Below are 18870 nucleotides of genomic sequence, written 5' to 3' on the forward strand. Positions count from 1 at the left end.
AACAAAAATTGGGGAAAGGACGCTTAAAGAGAGTGCTTGGCTCATGGGTAAGAGTGCTTGCAGCTGGGCGTGTGGCGCACACCTTTAATCTCAGCATTTGGGAGGCAGAGGATCTCTGAGTTTGAGGCCAGCCTGGTCTACAGAGGGAGTTTCAGGATGTCCAGGGGTACATAAAAAGAGAAACCCTGTCTCGAAGAAATACAAAACAAAAAGAATGCTTGCTGCTCTTTAATCTCAGCATCCACCTGTAATCCCAGCACTGGGGAGGCAGAGGCGGGTAGATCTCTTGAGTTCAAGGCCAACCTGGTCTACAAATCCAGGACAGCCAGGGCTACACAGAGAAACTGTCTCAAAAAAAAAAAAAACAAAAAACCCATCAGCACCCACATCCAGTGATGTCCTATGCCTGTAACTCCAGCTCTTGGGAATCTGACACTCTTGGCCTCTGTACATACACATTAGACACATAAATAAAAGTAATTTTATACTTTTGTTTGTTTTGTTTTTGTTTTTCGAGACAGGGATTCTCTGTGTAGCCCTAACTATCTTGAACTCACTTTATAGACTAGGCTGGCCTCGAACTCAAGTGCTGGGATTTAAGGCTTGAGCCACCACTGCCCAGCTAATTTTTATACATTTTTAATGTGTGTTTATGTTTTGCCTTCATACATGTCTGTGTGATGGTGTCAGATCATTTGGAGTTGGATTACAGACAGTTATGAGCTGCCATGTGAGTGCTGGGAATTGAACTCGGGTCCTCTACAAGTAGGAGTGGAGAGATGGCTCTGGTTTAAAGCATTTGCTGCTCTTCCAGAAGACCCGAGTGTCGTTCCCAGTACCCACATCCGGTGGCTCACAATGGCCTGGGCCTCCAGCTCTAAGGGTACCTCACAACCCCCTGGCCTCTGTGGGCTCCTGCATGCATGGCATACGTACACAAATTTTGGGGATGTCTGTGGTCTCACATAAGGCAAGGAAATTTGTACTTAGTTTGCTGAGTTTATTATGGAATACACTACCAAGACTGAATAGTATGAGGGTGTCTGTCCTATCAGACATCAGGTGTGTTGCACTGCTGAAGTGGGCTTCCAGGGAAAATGGAGAGAGTGGTGCTGAGGGCCTAATCAGCCTCTGGAGCTCCAGCCTGTGTGATTTACAATTCTAGTGCCCTGAGAGCCCCGGCTGCCCTAGCTAAGCTACTTTGAACTCTGCCATTACTCAAACTAGCCTGGCCTGGCCTCAAACTTGTGCCGTCAGTTCTCCTGCCTTCACTGCTGAGATTGCAGTATGAGCCACCACACCTGGCCCTTAAATTCTAAACAGCCACACCTAAAAGATGTTAACTGCTGAATAATCTTGGGTTTTTGTTTTGTTGTTCTGTTCTTCGAGACACAGTTTCTCTGTGTAGCCTGGGCTGACCTGGACTCGCTTTGTAGACCAGGCTGGCCTCTGCTTCCTGAGTGCTGGGATTAAAGGTGTGCGATACCACACGCGGTGTTAACTGCTAAATAATCCTGTTTAATTTTTTTTTTGTAAAGAATTTTTAAGAGTGTTTTGTTTCCATGTATTTTTATTTATTTATTTTGGTTTTTGAGAGGGTTTCTCTGTGTAGCCCTGGCTGTCCTGGTCTTTCTTTGTAGACAACGCTGGCCTTGAACTCAGAGATCTGCCTGCCTCTGCCTCCCTGAGTGCTAGGATTAAAGGCATGCACCACCACACACGGATCTTTGTATGTTTCTGTACCATGTGCATGGTGCCTGAGGAAGCCAGAAGAGGCCATCAGATCTGGAGTTTAAAAAGGGTTGTGAGCTGGGTGTGGTGGCGCACACCTTTAATCCCAGCTCTCAGGAGGCAGAAGCAGGTGGATCTTTGTGAGTTTGAGGCCAGCCTGGTCTACAAAGCAAGTCCAGGACAGCCAGGCCTATAAGAGAAACCCTGTGTCAGAAAAAAAGAAAAGAAAAGGAAAAAAAAGGTTGTGAGCTGACTTGTGGATGCTAAAGAGATTGAACCCGGGAACTCTGGAAGACCCAGTGAGTCCTCTTACCCAGTGAGCTCTCTCTCCAGCTCCTAAACAATATTTCTTTAGCGTCACGGAGCCTGGAGTCTAATGAAAGTGAGTGATGCTCCTCTCTGTGCATCAAGGACACAACTGCATAGAGCAGCTGGGCGGTGGTGGTGCACGCCTTTAATCCCAGCACTCCAGAAGCAGAGGCAGGCGGATCTCTGAGTTCGAGGCCAGCCTGGTCTACAAAGCGAGTCTAGAACAGCCAAGGCTACACAGAGAAACCCTGTCTTGAAAAACCAAACCAAACCAAAAAACAAACAAACCAACAACAACAACAAAAACCAACTACACAGAGTAAATGGCAGAAGGAAGGTTTAGCTTGCAGAAGAATCAGGCTTATAATTAGCACAGGAGGCGATGGAGGGGGAAAGAAGACGCGCAGCTTGAATGGAGAAGATGAAACCACTCAGCAAGAGACTTTGCTGCCCTTTGTCCACTGCAGCCCTGCCTTTCCCTCCCGGCCAACTCCCCAGCGTGGCGTTTGAGGGAGACAGGGTTCACCTGCATCAGTTGGGAGCTCTGCTTCACAGTCTGATGTGACTGGCTAGTAAGTGCAAAGGGAAAGAGGAAGTGCTGGCCTAGTTTTCATAAGGAAACAAAACAAAAGAAAAACAAAAAGGAACAGACACTGCCAGAATCCTTGGATCAAAGGCAGAACACCTACCCTGGTTGTGCCATGAGTCACCCTATATTGTGCCCATTGCACAGGTAAGGCAATCGAGGCATGGGGGGAGGAACATGGTGACCTGTCTTCCAGGGCTAGTAAAAGCATCAGAACCCCAAGCCTAGACCATCTCCATCTCCAGTGTCTGGGCTGTTGTCTACCAGTCCTGGCATTGAATCATATTCTGCCTGGCAGGGCCCCTGGAGGGGCTCACTATAGGTATAAAAAGGTCATCATGCCAGGCTGGAGAGATGCTTAGAGGCTTACAGCACTGGCTGCTCTTCCAAAGGTTCTGAGTTCAATTCCCAGCAACCAACCACATGGTGGCTCATAACCATCTATAATGAGATCTGGTGCTCTCAGCCGGGCGTGGTGGCGCACGCCTTTAATCCCAGCACTCGGGAGGCAGAGGCAGGCGGATCGCTTTGAGTTCGAGGCCAGCCTGGTATACAAAGTGAGTCCGGGACAGCCAAGGCTACACAGAGAAACCCTGTCTCGAAAAACCGAAAAAAAAAAAAAAAAAAAAAAAAAAGAGATCTGGTGCTCTCTTCTGGAGTGCAGGTGTACATGCAGGCAGAGCACTATAAACATAATAAAAAAAGGCTGGGTGTCGTGGCAAAAGAAATTTTAAAAAGTTTTAAAAGAGAGTGATCGCCGGGCGATGGTAGCAGACGCCTTTAACCCCAGCACTTGGGAGGCAGAGGCAGGTAGATCTCTGTGAGTTCGAGGCCAGCCTGGTCTACAAAGTGAGTCCAGGACAGCCAAGGCTACACAGAGATACCCTGTCTCAAAAAAAAAAAGAAAGAAAAGAAAAGAAAAAAAAAGCGATCATCTTGGCTAGGTGACAGTGGCTTGCAGCCAACCCCAGGGCTTTAGCAGAGGGGATCCCATTACCCCATTACCCCATCCCCTTTCTCTAGAAGGTAACTCCTAGGGCCTGGGTGGCCTTGCCCCCCCCAGCTCTGGCCTCCCTCTGCCATCTCTGCCCCTGGTTCAGTCTGGCTTTCTGGAAGGTTCAAAACAATGACTAATTGGTATACTCACATCACACAGGGCAAGACATAGTGGTAGGGTCTCCCATCTCAGACTCTTGACCTGTACCCCTCCATACTTTCTTGCTGCTATTTACCATGACACCCACATTTTCCTGGGTGAACAATTTTGCCTCTGAGAAAAGTACCCACAGACTTGCTCCCAGCACCTCACCAAGGCAGGACAGTTGGTAGGAATAGCTGGTACTCCCAGTTTACACTGAACAGCTTCACTCACTGGGGTCAATCTGAGCTACCTGAAATTTAAGTGCTCTAGGGCCACCGTGGAGTGACTCCTCTATGCCACAGGATTCTAGACATTGAGAGTAGGGGGGGCAAAAATCCATATAGTGGTATGCCCATCCTGAGGGAGACCAGGTAAACAGAAATGCATGCTGGGATGGCGGGGGTGGGGGGTGGGGAGTGGTGCAGGTGGGACCAGCTTGAAGTAACAGCACTTTATCATAGGTCTTGTTTCCTGAGACAAGGTCTGTTATGTAGCTCTGGCTAGCCTAGAACTCACTGTGTAACCCAAGCTGACCTCAGGCTCACAGAGATGCACCTGCCTCTGCTTCCCGATGTTTACTCTTTTTTTTTCTTTTTCTTTTTCTTTTTCTTTTGTTTTTTTGAGACAGGATTTCTCTGTGTAGCCTTGGCTGTCCTGGACTCGATTTGTAGACCAGGCTGGCCTTGAACTCAGCAATCCACCAGCCTCTGCCTCCCAAGTGCTGGGATTAAAGGCATGTGCCACCACTGCCCGGTTCATAAAGATTTTTAATCTAAAGTTTGTGTGTATATGTGCACATGCCACACATATATGTGCAAGTTAGAGGACAACTTGTGGGAGTCAGCTCTCTCTTTCCACCCTCTGGCTTAAATTCAGGTTATCAAGCGTGGCAGGAAGTACCCTAGCTCACTAAGCAATCACAATAGCCCTTTTTTTTTTTTTTTTGTAGCCTTGGCTGTCCTAGACTCACTTTGTAGACCAGGCTGGCCTCGAACTCACATCGATCTGTCTGCCTCTGCCTCCCAAGTGCTGGGATTAAAGGCGTGCGCCACCAAGCCCAGCTCACAATAGCCCTCTTAAAGAAGTATTTTGTAGAGCCAGGTAAGGTGGCACATGCCTTTAATTCGAGCACTCAGGAAGCAGAGGCAGGAGGATCACTGTGAGCCAGTCTGGCCTACAAAGTGAGTCCAGGACAGCCAAGGCTATACAAAGAGACTCTGTCTCAAAAAACAAACAAACAAAAAAAGTATTTTTTTTTGCCAGCACTTGGGAGGCAGAGGCAGAGGCAGGTGGATCCCTGTGAGTTTGAGGCCAGCCTGGTCTACAAAGTGAGTCCAGGATAGCCAAGGCTACACAGAGAAACCCTGTCTCGAAAACAAAACAAAACAAAAATTATGAGATAGGTGATGTATTCATTGGATAAGGCCAACACTTTTTCCTTCTAAAATTATGGTGGAAAAGATCTCCCCGTTTTTGTTTTGTTTTGTTTTGTTTTTAAGATTTATTGGCCAAGTGGTGGTAGCTCCAGGCCTTTAATCCTAGTACTTTGGAGGCAGAGGCAAGTGGATCTCCATGAGTTCAAGGTGAGCCTGGTCTATAGAGGGAGTTCCAGGACAGTCAAAGCGGTTACACAGAGAAACCCTGTCTTGAAAAACCAAAAAAAAAAGATTTATTTTTATTATGTATACAGTGCTTTTCCTGCATGTACACCTGCAGGCCAGGCCAGAAGAGGGCATCAGATCACATCATAGATGGTTTGAGCCACCATGTGGTTGCTGGGAATTTAATTCAAGGTCTCTGGAAGGGCAGTCAGTGCTCTTAACCTCTGAGTCATCTCTCCAGCGCCCCCAGATCTCCTTTTTAATATATATTTTTTAATGGTCCTCTAGAAAAATGTATAAAAGGGATGTGGGGGTCAAAGCCATAACAGAAATGATGTCTTTTTGTTTGTTTGTCTGTTTTTGTTTTTCCAGACAGGGTTTCTCTGTGTAGCCTTGGCTGTCCTAGACTCGCTTTGTAAACCAGGCTGGCCTCAAACTCACAGTGATCTGTTTGTCTCTGCCTCCTGAGTCCTGGGATTACAGGTGTGCGCTACCTCAACTGGCTTGAAAGAGGATCTTAAGTAGCCCAGGATGATATCTGATTCTCTATGTAGACAAAAGTGGCATTGAACTCCTGATCCTCCTGCCTCTACCTCCCAAGTACTGAAAAACAAAAACAAACAAACAACAACAACAACAAAAGAAAACTATAACATCTATAATATGATACCCATAGCATCAGTCCCAGGAGATCTAATACCATCTTTTGAACTCAGAGGGCACCAGGCTTGCACATAGTGATCAGACATATATGCAAACATGCAGGTGAAACATTCATATACAGATTTTATTTTTAAAAAGGAAGGAAGGAAGAAGAAAAGAAGCTGGATGTGTTGGCACACGCCTTTAATCCCAGCACTCAAGGGGCAGAGGCAGACAGATCCCTGAGTTCAAGGTCAGCCTGGTCTACAAAGCAAGTCTAGGACAGCCAAGGCTACACAGAGAAACTCTGTTTCAAAAAACAAACAAACAAACAAAGAAGAAAGAAAGAAAGAAAGAAAAAGAAAAAAGGAAAAACAAGATGGTTGGTTATTCATAGCCTTCAATCCAAGCATCCAAGCACGTATAAGGCAGGCAAATAGTTGTGAGTTCGAGGGCAGCCTGTGATCTATATAGTGAGTTCCATGAGAGCCAGGACTTCATAGTGATATGCTGTCTCAAAACCAGAAAACAAACAAAGAAAGGAACAAAATGAAGTTAGGAAACCAGGGAGATGGTTTAATGGCTAAGGCATTTGCCCCCAGGCCTGAAGACTTGAGTTTCCACTCCAGTGCGAGGGAGAGCCAACTCCCACAGGGTGTCCCTGGTCTCCGCATGCACTCTGTGGGATATGCCCCCATACACACGGACATACACAAGTCAATAAATGTAAACAAAAACAAAAACCAAGACAGGGAGGGACTGAGAAAAGACAATCTATGTTGATCAGTGTGGCATGTGTTCAAGTGTACCCACACACACACGAGCACAGCCACACGAATGTATACATCTAATACACACACTACACAACATAGGAGTCTTCTTTGCTAATTTTTTTTTTTCACAATAATGGCAACTTTACATTAAATCAAACCCAGAGCTCTTCTGAGAGTGGGGTTTCGTGTGACCTCATAGGTCTCTGGCCCACCGGAGAGTTGAGCTAACTTCAGATGGCTCTGGAATTGGATGTGATATTCTGGTGTGTCCAGAGGCTGGACCAGATGGAGTCTGGGTGGGCCAACTGGGAGAGGAGGAGAGGAGCAGAGGGGAGCGACTAAGAGAAAGGTGAGGGTTTGAATGGGGTCTTGAGGAGGCAGATTCATTCAGGGTTGGGGGGGGGACACCTGAAGGTGTCTGCCTTTACCCTTCAACAGCTGCCTCTCTCCTCCCTGCTCTTCAGACTTTGGTCCTAGAAGTGACACCTGGCACAGGATCGGCAGTGTGGCTCTCTTTGGCCACCAGAGGGCAGATCATTCTCATGTTTGAATTTGGGGTGGGGGCGTGGCATGGACTCCATGCCCTTTGCCACAACTCTATAGCTCTGCTCTACCTGGCTTCTTTCCCAGAGGTGGAGCTGGTGTGGGGCACAGGGAGGCTTCCTGCAGTCCTGTGGATGGAGTAGTTCTGTGGACCTGTTACCTTTCAAGATCCCTTACACTTCTCTGCACCTGCCCAGCTCTCACTGTAATTGAGCGGATCGCGTGTGTCACTCAGTCATCGCTCAGAAGTTGGACGAGAACTTTCCCTGTGACTCCAGGAGTTCTCTCAGCTTCTTCACATTCGGGGACCTATGCTTTGTCCAGCCCGTTGAGCCTAGGGCGAGAGTCGGGGAGCAAGTTCTAACTTCTATGGGACGAGGGGCAGAGACAGTCTGAAGCCGAAGTCAAGCTGGGCTGCTTATTGCCTCTGCTTGGTGGGACTCTAACAGGGCATTGTCAGCTACAAAGATCGGGCTTGAAGACTGTAATCAAGTTACAGACAAAAATGAGTACGCATAAGGCTCACGGTGTTTTACGAAGCCTATGGTTTTGTGTTGGGCACAGATTGGTCAGACCTGGGAGACTCCAGAGGGTTGCCACATGGGCTTCCCATTAAAAAGAACCAGGAGCAGCTGGGTGTGGGCACACACCTTTAATCCCAACACTCGGGAGGCCGAACCAGGAGCTCTCCAAAGCTGAAAAGGGCCTCAGAGCTGTCGGTTCAGTAAATCCACTTATCAATAGAGATTGAAGCCCAGGAAAGGAAAGACATCTTCAAGGGGTCTGGTCCACTCATTCCCAGGCTTGGTCATCCCCCCCAACACCCATACCAAGACAGGGTCTTGCTATGTAATCCTGGCTGTCCTGAAACTCACTCTGTGGACCAGGCTGACCTCGAACCCACAGAGATGCACCTGCCTCTGCTTCCCAAGTGCTGGGATTAAAGGCGTGCACCACCACCGCCCAGCTAGGGAATGTTTTTAAAGTTTTAGTTTTACTTTTAGAGTTTTAGCTGCTTGCCTATATACACACTGTGCACATGCAGCATCTGTGGAGGCCAGAAGACGCCTGTGCGCTGCCATGGGACCAAACCCATGTCCTCTGAAAGAGCAGCAAGTGCTTTCATCTCTGAGACACCTAGCCAGCTGCTTGTTTTAATGTTTTTGAGACAGGTTTACTAAGCACTTCCTTGCCTGTTCTGGAACTCATTATGTAGACCAGGCTGGCTTCAAACCATATATCCTTTTTTTTTTTTTTAAGATAGCATCTCTCTGTGTAAGCCTTGGCAGGCCCAGACTCACTCTGTAGACCAGGCTGGCCTGGAACACACAGAGATCTGCCTGCCTCTGCCTCCCGAGTGCGGAGATTAAACCATATGTTCTTTTACCTCTGGTTTTCTCGGGCTAAGATTGCAGGGACGGACCACCATACTCAGTCTGAGGAGTCCTTTTGGTTTGGTTGTCTGTCTTATCTTTTTGGAGGTAGGGATTGACCCCAGGACATGCTATGTGTGTCAGTTAAGTAGCGTTCTCTCACCATCCTACAAGCCCAGGAATCCTTCTTTTCTTTTCTTTCTTTTTTTCTTTTTAAATGTTATTTATTTATTATGTATACAGTATTCTGTGTGCATGTACACCTGCACACCAGAAGAGAGCATCAGATATCATTATAGATGATTGTGAGCCACCATGTGGTTGCTGGGAATTGAACTCAGGACCTTTGGAAGAACAGCTGGTGCTCTTAACCTCTAAGCCATTTCTCTAGCCCCGAATCCTTATTTTCAATGAGTGCCTAGTCTTTTTTTTTTCCCCTCCAAGAGTGCTGGGATTACAGGTATGTGCCACTGTGCCTGGCTACCTTGTAGAATATTTTAAAAGGTAATTTAAGGCCAGGCATGGTAGTATACACTTGCAATCAAGGTACTTAGGAAATGGAGACGGGAGGATCAGGAGTTCAGTTCCACCCTCGGGTACATATCTCTGCCAGCCTGGGCTACTTGATACCCTGTTTCCACAAAGAAAGGAAGGAAGGAAGGAAGGAAGGAAGAAAAAATCAGGCTGGGCATGGTGGTACACACCTTTAATCACAGCACTTGGGAAACAGAAGCAGCTATAGTGAAACCTTGTCACAAAATTCAAAACAAGAGCAAAAAAAAAAATGCTTTGTGTGATTTAAAAGTATTTATTTGGGACCAGGTGGTGGCGCACGCCTTTGATCCCAGCACTTGGGATCAAATGAATTCGAGGCCAGCCTGGACTACAGAGCAAGTTCCCCAGAACTGTTACAGAAAGAAACTCTGTCTAGAAAAACAAACAAACAAACAAACAAACAATTATTTGAATGTGTACATGTTTGTGCTTTTATGGGCTTATTATGTGCATCACTTGCTTGTAGGTGCTGTAGATGCCAGAAGGCATCAGACCCTCTGGACCTGGAGTTACAGGAATGAGCCACCATGTGGGCGCTGGGACTCAAATCAGGTCCTCTGGGAAAACAGTAACTGCTCTTAATCTATGAGCCATCAGTACAGCCCATTTCGTGATATTTCCTTAACTTTTGTGTGTCTGGGTGTTTTGCCTGTAGGTCTGTGCAACTACATGTCTAGTGAAGGCCAGATAAAGGTGCCATCTCTCCTGGAACTGGAACTGGCTGGCAGTTGTTAGCCACCATATGGGTGCTGGGTACTAAAACTAAGTCCTCTGGGAAAGCAACCAGTGCTCCCTCTTGACTCCCGAACCATCTTGCCAACTCGTAAAAACTATTCTAATTACATTTTAATTCAGTGTATAGGGTAGCATGCTCATGGAAGTCAGAGGACAACAGTTTAGATTCGGTTCTTTCCTTTCACTATGGGACCCAGGATCAAAGTGAGCTAATTTGCCTGCCCTTGTTATGTGATCCCACACCTCCAAGATCATACAAGCATTTTCTTAGGACAGAGCTGCATCCTAAAGGTGGGTTGCCTGTCCACTGCCAAGTTTCAAGGACGTTGATTGGTGCCTGTCTCAGGCATGCAGAGCAGTGAGGGGACTCACTCAACATGAGGCTGTCGGATGGACATCTAGAAGACAAGATAGAAGATGGGCGGGTGTGCAAAGCAGGAGACAGGCAACAGGGTGACACCACATTTGGCAGTAGACTCACACGTTGATAGAAAGGTTGAACGATAAGGTGAGTTTTATGAGCCAACGGACAAACATGTTGATAGGAAGTTGGCGTGAGGATCAAAAGATGCCAGTCGCAGGAACAGCTAATAGTTGTATTTTCTAAGAAGTCAAACAACAGGTACAGGTGACCCACGCCTATTCAAGGTTTGAAAATAAACGAAAACTGACGGAAAGAAACGGAGATAGACTCTTAACTTCGGTCGGTCTCGGGTGTTGCCGGAAATGGCTAACTACCGCCCTCCGCTGAGCGACGGAACGGGGGCGTGGCCGGTTAACACGCGGAGCTTCTTCGGGTGTTTCCGGAAACTGCCGAAAGACAGCTTCAAGGGGGCGGAGAAAGGCAAGTGGGCGTAGCTGCTGGTTGGCTCTGGAGGTGCGGGGAGCCTCTTCGTGGATTTCCGTAAACAGAGCCGAAGCTTGGTCTTCGGAATCGAGGAGGTGCGCGCGTCCTCGGGGATTACCTTCTTCGGTAGTTTCCGGAATTCACCCATAGTCTGGGCCGAGAGGAAAAGGCTCTCCCCCCCCCCCTCCCGTTCCTAGTTGTTTCGGATGTTTCCGGCTCTTGCCGGCGGAAAGAGCCGAGGGCTGGCGGTGGCGGCGGCCATGTTGGGAGCAGCAGGTCCGGCGGCGGCTGCCTGTGTGCCGGGCGCGGAGCAGTGCGGCTGAGGGCAGGGGAGGAGCGAGGCAGGCGGCCGGCTGCGGCGGCTGAGAGTAGGCGGAGCGGCGCCGCCGGGCCGAAAGGCGGCACAACCCAGCCGGGGGTCGGGGGGGTGCGGTTCGGAGCCGGCGAGGCCTAGCCCGAGCGGTGCATCCCCGGGCTGGCGTGAGCGGTCGCCCGGCCTCCCCGCACCCCCGGCCGGGGCCCATGCAGCGGGTGCTCCTGCTGTGAGAAGCCCCGCCCGGCCGGGCTCCAAGCCTTCCCTTTCCTCCCTTCCTCCAAGCTTCTCGGTTCCCTCCCCTGAGATACCGGCGCCATGTCCAGCGCTCGGACCCCCCTACCCACGCTGAACGAAAGGGACACGGAGCAGGTAAGGAGCCCACAGGGCTCCCCCAATTCTGTAGCTGGGCCCCTGCACCTTGCAGAGCCTCCTCCCTCTGCTCTCCTCGTGCTCCTGCTGCCTCCTGCAAGCCTCCGCTGTCCTGTCATCTGGCCCCCGGCTCCAGCCCTGCACACCCCTCCTCCGAGTCCTGACCTGGGACCCCACCTTGTCCTGACTGTGCTGCACACTTGTATCTCTGCCAGGCTCCCCTCTCCTCTCTCCGCCCTCCTGCGTTCTTCCGTGCTATCTCCCCAGCTTCCCCTTCTCTTCCCTTTTCTCTCAGGGGCCTTTCTGGTCTTCCTCCACCCACGCTTAAAGCAGCCACCTTCCTGCTCTTCGAATAACACCCCGCGATTTGCCGCGGATTGTTGCCCACCTCTTCCTGCATTTCTCTAGCCTTGTATCCCCACTGCCCGCACCGGCTCTCCCAGCCCTCGGGTTTCTCCCTCTAGGGTCCTTGCCTCATAGTGTGTTCTTGGTCCCTAGCCCCTTTCACTTCCCCAGCTTTTTCTATCCTCCTTTCCTGTTCCAAATTGGGCTCTCCCTGTTGCTTGCAACCCACCAGCTCCACCCTCGTCACCTTTCCAAATCGTTCGCCTACTCTTTGCTCATCACTTTCCCTTCTTTTCGGCAGGAGCTCCCTGGCTCCTGGCACTGGCATGTGTCGCTTCCGTGTTTCCCATACAGCTGTCATGCGCATAGTTTTCCCACAGGTTGCCTTTGGGGTTCCATTCGCCGCTCCCTTCAGAGTCTTTGGATCGCTCCTGCTCTCTTCTCTCTGGGGTTTGATATTTAAGTCCCTGGGCCTTCTGTCTGATACTCTTCCAGATGAGTTTGGCTCTTTCGTGCGAAAGACAGTGTTTCAGCCTGGCTGTATTAACATAACCTGTTGCTCAGTGTTTCGCGGGCTACATCAACGGCATCAGTCCCTGCGATACTGCCTACTTACACCACAGCACAAATTAGGATACTGAATGCCTCTCCAAACCGCTGTCTGTCACTTCTCATAGTATCTTCGTCCTTGTTTGCTACTTCCTATAGCTCAACCTCCACCCCACCCCCATCTTAATCAGTGCTGCCTTTCATGTCCACTTGTGTCTCCTGCCCACTTCACTGTTTATTTACACCCATATGCTCCGTCCATTCCCTTTCTATTGGCTAGGCTTTGCCATTCCCAGGATGTATGCTACCTACTTAGGCTGCCTGTCAGCCGCTGGGCCTTATACTCTGCCTTTCATCCTGGCAATCACTGCAGTTTGTCACCCAAGCCTTTGCCTTCCCTGTGTCATCCTCTCACCTCTGAGCCATGGTGTCCACTTTCCACTTCTCCTCTTTGTTCCACAGTCTCCAGTGTCCCTTGCTGCCTGCTTTTTGGACTGTCTCCTGCCTGTCATATGTTTCTGGGTGAATTTTACTAAACACAAGCTTGTGTTGAAAAAGGAGCATACTTTACACACCAGCACCATGTGTACTTGCCTCTTGTTACCCATTTTCTTTGTAGCCAGGTAAGCTAGAGCTGCTGTTGTATTTGCTTAGCATTAACTTCCTTCTTTGAAAAGCCTTCTTTATCTCTTCCTTTACTGTACATTCCTGCTGTGTTACTCGCTTGCTGTCTGTGACCTGGGCACCTAGGAACCAAAGAGGAATCAGGACAGTCTTCCTCTGTCACGGTGGACCCAAATTACTTATAGACTGTTTGCTCTGGGGACAAAGCCGGGTGGGAGGGGGTTGGGGGGGTGGAGAGGGAGGGATGGTTGATTTATTTCATCACTGGGCCTGGCAGCTGGTCCTGCCTGGGACAGAGGTCTTTGGATATTGAGGAGCTTGCTCTGCATTGCACAGTCCCTTGCTTGCCCGTTGCATCTCTCCTTCTGGGAAACACTTTTTCTAGGCTCTTTAGAGGTTGCTCTGTATATCCCTTTTCCTTACCTTTGTTTTAATAGGTAGACCTTGCCTAACTGGAGAACTTTTCCAGACTGTCAATTATAAGCAGGGAGGAGGCAGCTGAGTGACTGACTGGCACCTTCAGGCATCTGGGGAGTGGTTGGCCTGCGGGTTGCCCAGAGAGGCCATGGGGGCATTGTGTCAGGCGGAGAACGGCCTCTGTGTGGTTCATTGTGTTGTTTACTAAATGTAAACACATTATCAGTCCACTTGAATGTTTTCTTGTTATGTGTGCTCAGGTGAGCTTCTGTGCTGATGGATCTTGTAGTTTGGATTTGGTGCATGTGCACTGATTTCAGAGAGTGGTAATCAGTGACCGGTTTGGCACGTGAGCCACTCTGAGAACTTAGTCCAGAGCAGAGGCTGTGTTGTCATCTTGCTCCGTTCTTCATATACTTAGCTGTATCGAGCTAGTAGTTCCTGACTGTTCACTCAAAGCACTGTCAACTTCATATTCTGCCTCCTCCTGGGGGAAACTTGGACTTGGAAAAGCTGGATGCACGCCTATTACAGGTGCCTAGCTGTTTCTTTTTGTTTCTTGTGCTGCTAGAGATTGGCTCAGCATTGCTCTTGATAGACAAATGCTGTACAGTGAGTGACTCCCCCAGCCCAACTCTTTATTTAGCAAAACAAAACAAAACAAACACAAGGCAGCAGCATCCGTCCACCTTCTTTGGAGTAGACCCTGCCAGGTGAAACTGAGTAGCCTGTCCTCCACCCGATTGCGGATGGTAAAACCATTGTAAAAGCTCAGCCATTGCAGTCACCACAGTGTTAGGAAATAAAAAGCAAAGCATTTGAATAGGCACGTCCCTCTCCACTGTCACCTTATTTAGATTTAAATTATTTAAACTGGTTTTACCAGAGAATAGGTAGATAAACTTCAGCAGATGTTTCCAACCTCTTGTGCCTTTTCCCCCTTTCTTTAAAATTGTGGCTGATAAGCTGTTTCTAGGAGCTCTTTGATCACATCTGAAACACACAGAACATGTTGAAGCATAAAAATAAACCTTATGTTGCAGGAGATTGCCTGTTTGCTGTCAACTCTGCTTCTAACAGTGAAAGTAGATAAAAGAAAGCCACGCTCTGTCTTGAAGATAATTTTGGTGACACCTGATTTTAGATGTGCATTTTTACCATAGATGGCTTCCTTTTGCAAGATTCTGACCTGGGGCTACTAATTTCGGGGTTTCTTAAGTCTGTGAGTTGAGCTTTCTGTGAGCTGCTTTTCCAAATGGCTCTGCTGGCCTGGAGGCTTGGCAGCCTTGAAAGCAATCAGCAAGATGACTGTTTGTCTTCTAGCCAGCAGCAGCCTTCACAGTCAAGTATGGAGAAGGGTACAACTTCCAGAGTTCACCTGCCCCAGGCCAGAGCGGTCCCTAACCCCTGGGGGAGGGGACACGTGGCTTCAGACCCTGGAAACAAAGGGCACCTGGTAGAATACAGGAGTCTTTTGCTACCCATCAGTCAAATGACACTGCTACACCAACTCTTCTAGAGAGTGGGTGGCAGAATATATTCTCAAAAAGGAGGAGTTTGGAAGATTAGTGAAGAGGGCAAATCTAGTTGCAGAATCCTGTAAAAACATACCGCTGAGGGCTGGCAAATGGCTTAGTGGGTAAGGGCACTTGCCACCAGCCTACTGACCTGAGTTGGATCCCCAAGATTGGCATACTTGAAGAGCTGAGCCCACTTAGAAAGATGTCCTCTTACTCCATACACACATATGTGCCCCCCTCTCATGCACATACATACATATACACACACTTAAAAAATGGAATAATAATAAAAATGACAACAAAAAGCCCCTTACCCCAGGCAGTTGTGTGCTTTTGGAACCCTGGGTTCTCGGGAGGTAGAGGCAGGAGAGCCACAAGGTGAAGGTCTGTCCCCACTACGAGATAAATTCAAGGCTAGCAACTTAGTGAAACTATCTCTCAAAATCCAAAGTAAAAAGACTGTAGACATAGTGGTGTAGCATTTCCCCAGCATGGACATGGCTGAGGGTTTGCTCTCCATTGAAGTGGGTGTGAAGATGGTTTGGTTGCAGAATTAAGCCATTCCATATACACATTGTGAGGTCCCAGTTTCCTTTTGGTCAACGCTGCACAGAATACTTCATTTTTGATGATGTGGGATTCTGTGGCTTGACTCTTGATGATGGGGTGGGGCTCCTGCCCTTGGGGAAGGGATGTGGGTGAATGTGGAACCCCACAGTTTCATCTGCTGGGTCTTAAACACTGTGTATGAGGGTTGCTGGAGTAATGTCTCTCTGGACAAGACAGTGACATTACACCCTTTGACCTTAGAAGGAACTCTCTCTAGTGAATTATAGTAATGCTTCTCCATTCTGTGGATTTGGGGAACTAGCTAAACAGATGGTGCAAGTAGTGGTTGAAAGTTGGCCTGCTTCAGATTGCAATCAAGTATGCATAGAGATAGCTGCATCTTTTAGGCTGTGACCATGGCCTGGGCTAGGAGTCTTGAGCATACATGTCTTGGCAGAGTTGGTTTCTATGGGGAGAAAGAGATGGAGAGCCTTGTTTGCCTGAGAGGTTTGCATGGTAAGCTCTCAGGAGTCAGTGTTTCTTTGCTTAGACTGTTTCTCTTTGACCGGAACAACCTGATTCTCAATGGGTGTGTGACTAGGACTAAGCCAGGCCTTTGTGAGCAGCTTTCTTGTGGAGCACTTAGCTACCTAACTAGCGGTTCTCTTTCCCCAGGAGCTTCCGTGAGGTTTCTACATATGTATTACATTGACTTGAATGAATATTTTATGCTTAGAATGCAGTCAGGCCTGAGACTTTGTGGCATGTTATTGACAAGTGGGGTGGGGGCTGGGCAGCACCTTTGGCCCCATGATAGTGTCTGTCTAAATGGACTCTCCCCAGCAGCACTTTGAAGCCCATTAATGGGTTGGGATGTAGTAATGGCAGCAGATGGAAAGGGCCAGGAGGCCACTCTTCCTTCCCCTAGGCTGCCTGGTGAGGGTTCCTGCTGCATCCAGACTCAGCTGCGCCCCTCTGCTTGGTTAAGTTATTGGCCCAGCTGCTTGGCCTCTGTTCTGAGGAGTGTGTGTGGAGGCTTTGGTGTGTTCTCTTCTAGGTTTGAGGGTTTCCTATCAAAGCAAAAACTCAGAGGAATATGGAAAGGGTGGTGTTTCAACCTGGCCCTTCCTTGGAATCTCAGCAAGATGACAAACAGGATAGGTGACCGAGTTCCCTTCCCTGGATGGGAGATTCCAGTATTTGTCGCTTTGCACTTGAAGCTTGGGTTCTCCAGGCTTTCTCCCAGCCTTCCTCAGACACGAGCGTGAGTCACTCAAGTGTTAGCTGTCTGCTTTCCCCTTCTGTTTCAGCACAAGGAAGAATAAGCCTTTACAAACCTCCTGGGGGAGGGACTTACCCTTTCCCCATGCTGGCACTGGAGGCTGCAGGCTATCCCTGCTTAACCCAGCAGAGTGTCACCGCTCCCACCACAGCCTCTTGGGATAAGCCACTGAAAACCATTGTTGTTTTGTTTTTTTTTTTTAATTTAAAAAGTATTTATTTTTCGTTTTTCGAGACAAGGTTTCTCTGTTTGTAGCCCTGGCTGTTTTGGAACTCAATTTGTAGACTAGTCTGGCCTTGAACTCACAGAGATCCATCTGCCTCTGCCTCCGGAGTGCTGGGATTAAAGGTGTATGATACCATGCCTAACCCTTATTATCTGTTTATTTTTAATTTAAAAAAATTGTTATATCCATGCATGGTAGCACATACCTTCAATCCCAGTGGAGGTAGTTGCATCTTTGTGAGTTTGAGGACAGCCAGGACTACATACAGAGACCCTGTAAACAAACAAAACCAAAAATTATTAATATTTTAATAATTTTTTTTTCTAATGAGGACTTTGTATTTTTTAAATTATTTTATGTGTATGTGTGTCTCATGTATACCTGGTACCTCAAACGGTCAGAAAGGGGCATTGGGTCCTCTGGGACTGGAGTTAGAGGTAGTTATAATCCACCATATGAGTGCCATCTTTTCAGCTCCCATCCCCCACTTTTGCTTTTTGTTTTGTTGTTGTTTTTTTTGTTTTTTGTTTTTGTTTTTCGAGACAAGGTTTCTCTGGGTGGCCTTGACTGTCCTGGACTCACTTTATAGACCAGGCTGGCCTTGAATTTACAGAGATCCACCTGCCTCTGCCTCCTGTATGCTGAGATTAAAGGAGTGTGCCATCAGGACCGGGCCCCAGACCCTGTTACTTTTAAATTATGTGTATGTATGTATGTCTCTTCTGTGGGGTTTTGTGCAGGTGCCCTTGGAAGCCAGAGGAGTTAGATACTTGGTCCTGAAGCTACAGGCAGGTTTGTTTTTTTGTTTCTTTGTTTCTGCTTGTTTTTTTATTTTAGAGAAGGTTTCTCTGTGTAGCTCTGGTTGTCCTAGAACTCAGTCTGTAGACCAGGCTGGCCTCAAACTCATAGATCACCTGTCTCTGCCTCTGCCAGGATTAAAGGTGTGCACTACCACCACCACCATGTAGCTACAGGCAGTTGTAATGAGAGTTCGCTCAGGTCCTCTGCTCTCAAAGAGCAGAATGTACTCTTAACCTGTGAGCCATCTCTTCAGCCCCTGCCGTTCTCTTAGACTGGGATGCAACCCCCACTTTTGAAACAGTACCAAGAGAGTCTGGCCTCTTGGTTTCCAGGCCCCTCTCAGGAGGGGCTTCCCTGCTGCTGAGTGCGCAGCTCCTCCTTTTGGGGTGTGTATGAACTGGATCTCTTGATCTGCATGTCTGTTTTGTCTGGCATGTTGTCTGTATGTCTGTAGACTCTTTCCACCAGTAACTGTCTTTGGGTGTCTACTCACTTCTACTTTTAAATAGTCCTTAGGTTTCTCATTAGCAGGATAAAATGAGCAGAAAGGGTTTCCTCTGGCCTAGGCTTGTGAAGCGCAGGGGAAGGCACAGGTTCTGGTAGGAGAGGTGGAGGTGAATGGTCAGACTGGCTTGCGGTCCTTGGGGGCAGATGAGGCAGACACGGAGAAAGAGGTGTATTCAGTGACTGCTTCTAGCCACCCTTTTGGCCTTTTCTTTTCAATGTGAGGGAGGTGGCGCAGGCTCTGGACTGCTCAGTAGAACCAGTCAAGCTGGTTTTGCACAGGGCCAGCCTATTTTCCCTTGTCCTTTCTGGGAAGTTGGCAACACAGAGGTCTGCCTCCTGTAGACTGAGCTGCTGAGGCGTGAGCTTGGACGACCTCTGTAAACAACCTCCCACCCTCTGCAAGTACCCAAATGAGTCTGGGAATTGGATCTCTTCCTCTGAAAGGGGTTTTTCTCTGCACCCCATGCTGATCCTCAAAGCAGCTGGTCTGGTTTATGTACTTTTCCTAGAAGCTCTAAGGTACAATTTC

At 48.3% G+C, this 18870-nt stretch overlaps 1 protein-coding gene across 7 annotated transcripts in view; it reads left to right on the forward strand.

The window, feature by feature from the left end:
• Window positions 1–10830: 10830 nt before the first annotated feature.
• Window positions 10831–18870, forward strand: part of MARK2 (microtubule affinity regulating kinase 2) — a 67063-nt gene continuing 59023 nt past the window's right edge. The window contains exon 1 of one of the 7 annotated variants that reach the window (XM_084760491.1): window positions 10831–10931. Coding sequence is in view for 5 of the 7 variants with exons in the window: in XM_084760494.1 (XP_084616620.1) it covers window positions 11468–11521 (54 nt within the window). In the remaining 2 variants the exon portion in view is untranslated. Of the gene's footprint in view, window positions 10932–10982; window positions 11522–18658; window positions 18861–18870 lie in introns of those variants that run through there. The other 6 variants (XM_084760494.1, XM_084760486.1, XM_084760492.1 and 3 more) reach the window with 6 other exon arrangements.

This window comes from Acomys minous, assembly GCF_964271855.1.
Source record: "Acomys minous genome assembly, chromosome: 2".
NCBI lineage: Eukaryota > Metazoa > Chordata > Mammalia > Rodentia > Muridae > Acomys > Acomys minous.